Genomic DNA, 1,520 nt, shown 5'->3' with positions numbered 1-1,520 from the left:
TCCACCGGCCCCAGTTCCAGCAGCAACAATGGAGAGAGCTGAGAAGCCCCCACTCCAAGGCCCTCCGGCCCCTCATGCATAGCCAGCCCCCTTCCTGTTACCTTGTCTTTGGGGGTCTGTTTCTTGATGACCTTGGCTGCCAGCTTGAGGCCTGTGGCTTTCTCTGTGCAGGTACAGACTGCCCCGAACTTGCCACTGGAGAGAAAAGAGGCTGGGAGTGAGGGGATCCCAAAGGGAAGGTCAGCAGGCGCTGGCGTTCCATTGGTGCCTCTGGATCTGCCCTTGGGATGAAAGTCACCCCAGCCTCCCTGACTCCCTCCTAAAGTGAGAGCTGGACTGCCACGGCAGCGGCCGAAGGGAGGGCTTTGGGCCACAAAAACCAAACCATGTGCACAGGGAGTGGCCCTGGGATGCGACCTTTCTAGACTTAGGGCAGGCAGGGGCGCTGGCCCTTCCCTGGGGGCAGGCACCTTCAGGCAATAGGGAGGAAGTTAGAGGTACAAGACCAGTCAGGGCTTTTTCACAAGATAGGAATCGCCAAGAGGGGGTCAGCATGGTGTCTGGAATGCAGACAGACGGAAAACGGGTGTATTTCCTGTGGAAACGCTGGCCAGCTGAGTGTCTGCACGGCAGTAACAGTGTGCACATCAGTGTGTGACACCGCGTGCACACATGTGTGACCATATAGACGTACACATGCCCGCACAGGCCATGTCAGGTGGTGTGTCTGGCCTTGCGTGGGGCAGATGTGAGACCACAGGGATGGGTGCTCTTGTATATGGGACCCACCCAAGGGTCCCAACTCTCACCCTCCCAGCGCCTCCTTGGAGTTCATGCTGAATTCACTGCTGACATTTCCAGTCCTCAGCTCCACTATGCGGTGTGGGAAGGGGGCCGGGGGAGGTGGGCAGTCGTCTGGCAAGGAAGAACAGACCCCCCCAATCACTGTCAGGGGTCCCCTTGGCAGCACGCCCCCATCCTGCTTGGTCTGGAAAATTAAGTTCAAGAGATAACTGGGGAACAGCTGGCCCCAGGATAGAAGCTACTCAGTTTTTTACTGCAGTTCTGCACCTGAACAAAACATGTGCCCCTATCAAAGGGGACCCCACTTCTCCTGGCAGAAGGAGGGACTTCCGGGACCCTCTTCCATTACAAGATATGAGAACTTCCATTACACACACACACAGCAGCTACGCAGTGGCACGCCAGAGGGGCTGTTATGTCTGAGTGATCGTGCACGTGGTGGGAACTGACCACCGTCGCCTCTAATAGCGACTTGTGGGACTGTGGTGGAGAGGCCCGGTCCGGCCCGAGACGTTCGGTGAGCAGAGACCGCCACCTAGCGGCAGGCCTCGGAAACAGCGAACCCTGCAGGCCTGCGAGCTGAGTCATCGAGAATGGAAACCTCTTTATAAATAGCAAGAGGCGCAGGGAAGCCGGGCTGGTGATAAATCAGACCGCCCTTGGAGGCGATTCAGGTCCCGTCACCCGAGGATGCGATTTCTGGGTGGGGCGGGGTG

At 58.0% G+C, this 1,520-nt stretch overlaps 1 protein-coding gene across 1 annotated transcript in view; it reads right to left on the bottom strand.

Annotated features, from left to right (window-relative positions):
* The window catches only part of MYLK2 (myosin light chain kinase 2), a 20,657-nt gene that overhangs the window by 9,903 nt on the left and 9,234 nt on the right, over positions 1-1,520 (bottom strand). Inside the window, exons 5-6 of the mRNA XM_027774269.1 lie at positions 810-915; positions 102-195 (exon numbers count right to left, since the gene is read on the bottom strand). Of these exons, the coding sequence (XP_027630070.1) occupies positions 102-195; positions 810-915 (200 nt within the window). The remainder of the gene's footprint in view (positions 1-101; positions 196-809; positions 916-1,520) is intronic.

This window comes from Tupaia chinensis, unplaced genomic scaffold (assembly GCF_000334495.1).
Source record: "Tupaia chinensis unplaced genomic scaffold, TupChi_1.0 Scaffold000418_1, whole genome shotgun sequence".
NCBI classification, from domain to species: domain Eukaryota; kingdom Metazoa; phylum Chordata; class Mammalia; order Scandentia; family Tupaiidae; genus Tupaia; species Tupaia belangeri.
Note: the sequence above shows the minus strand (reverse complement) of the source record. Positions and strands in the feature narration are given on the sequence as shown.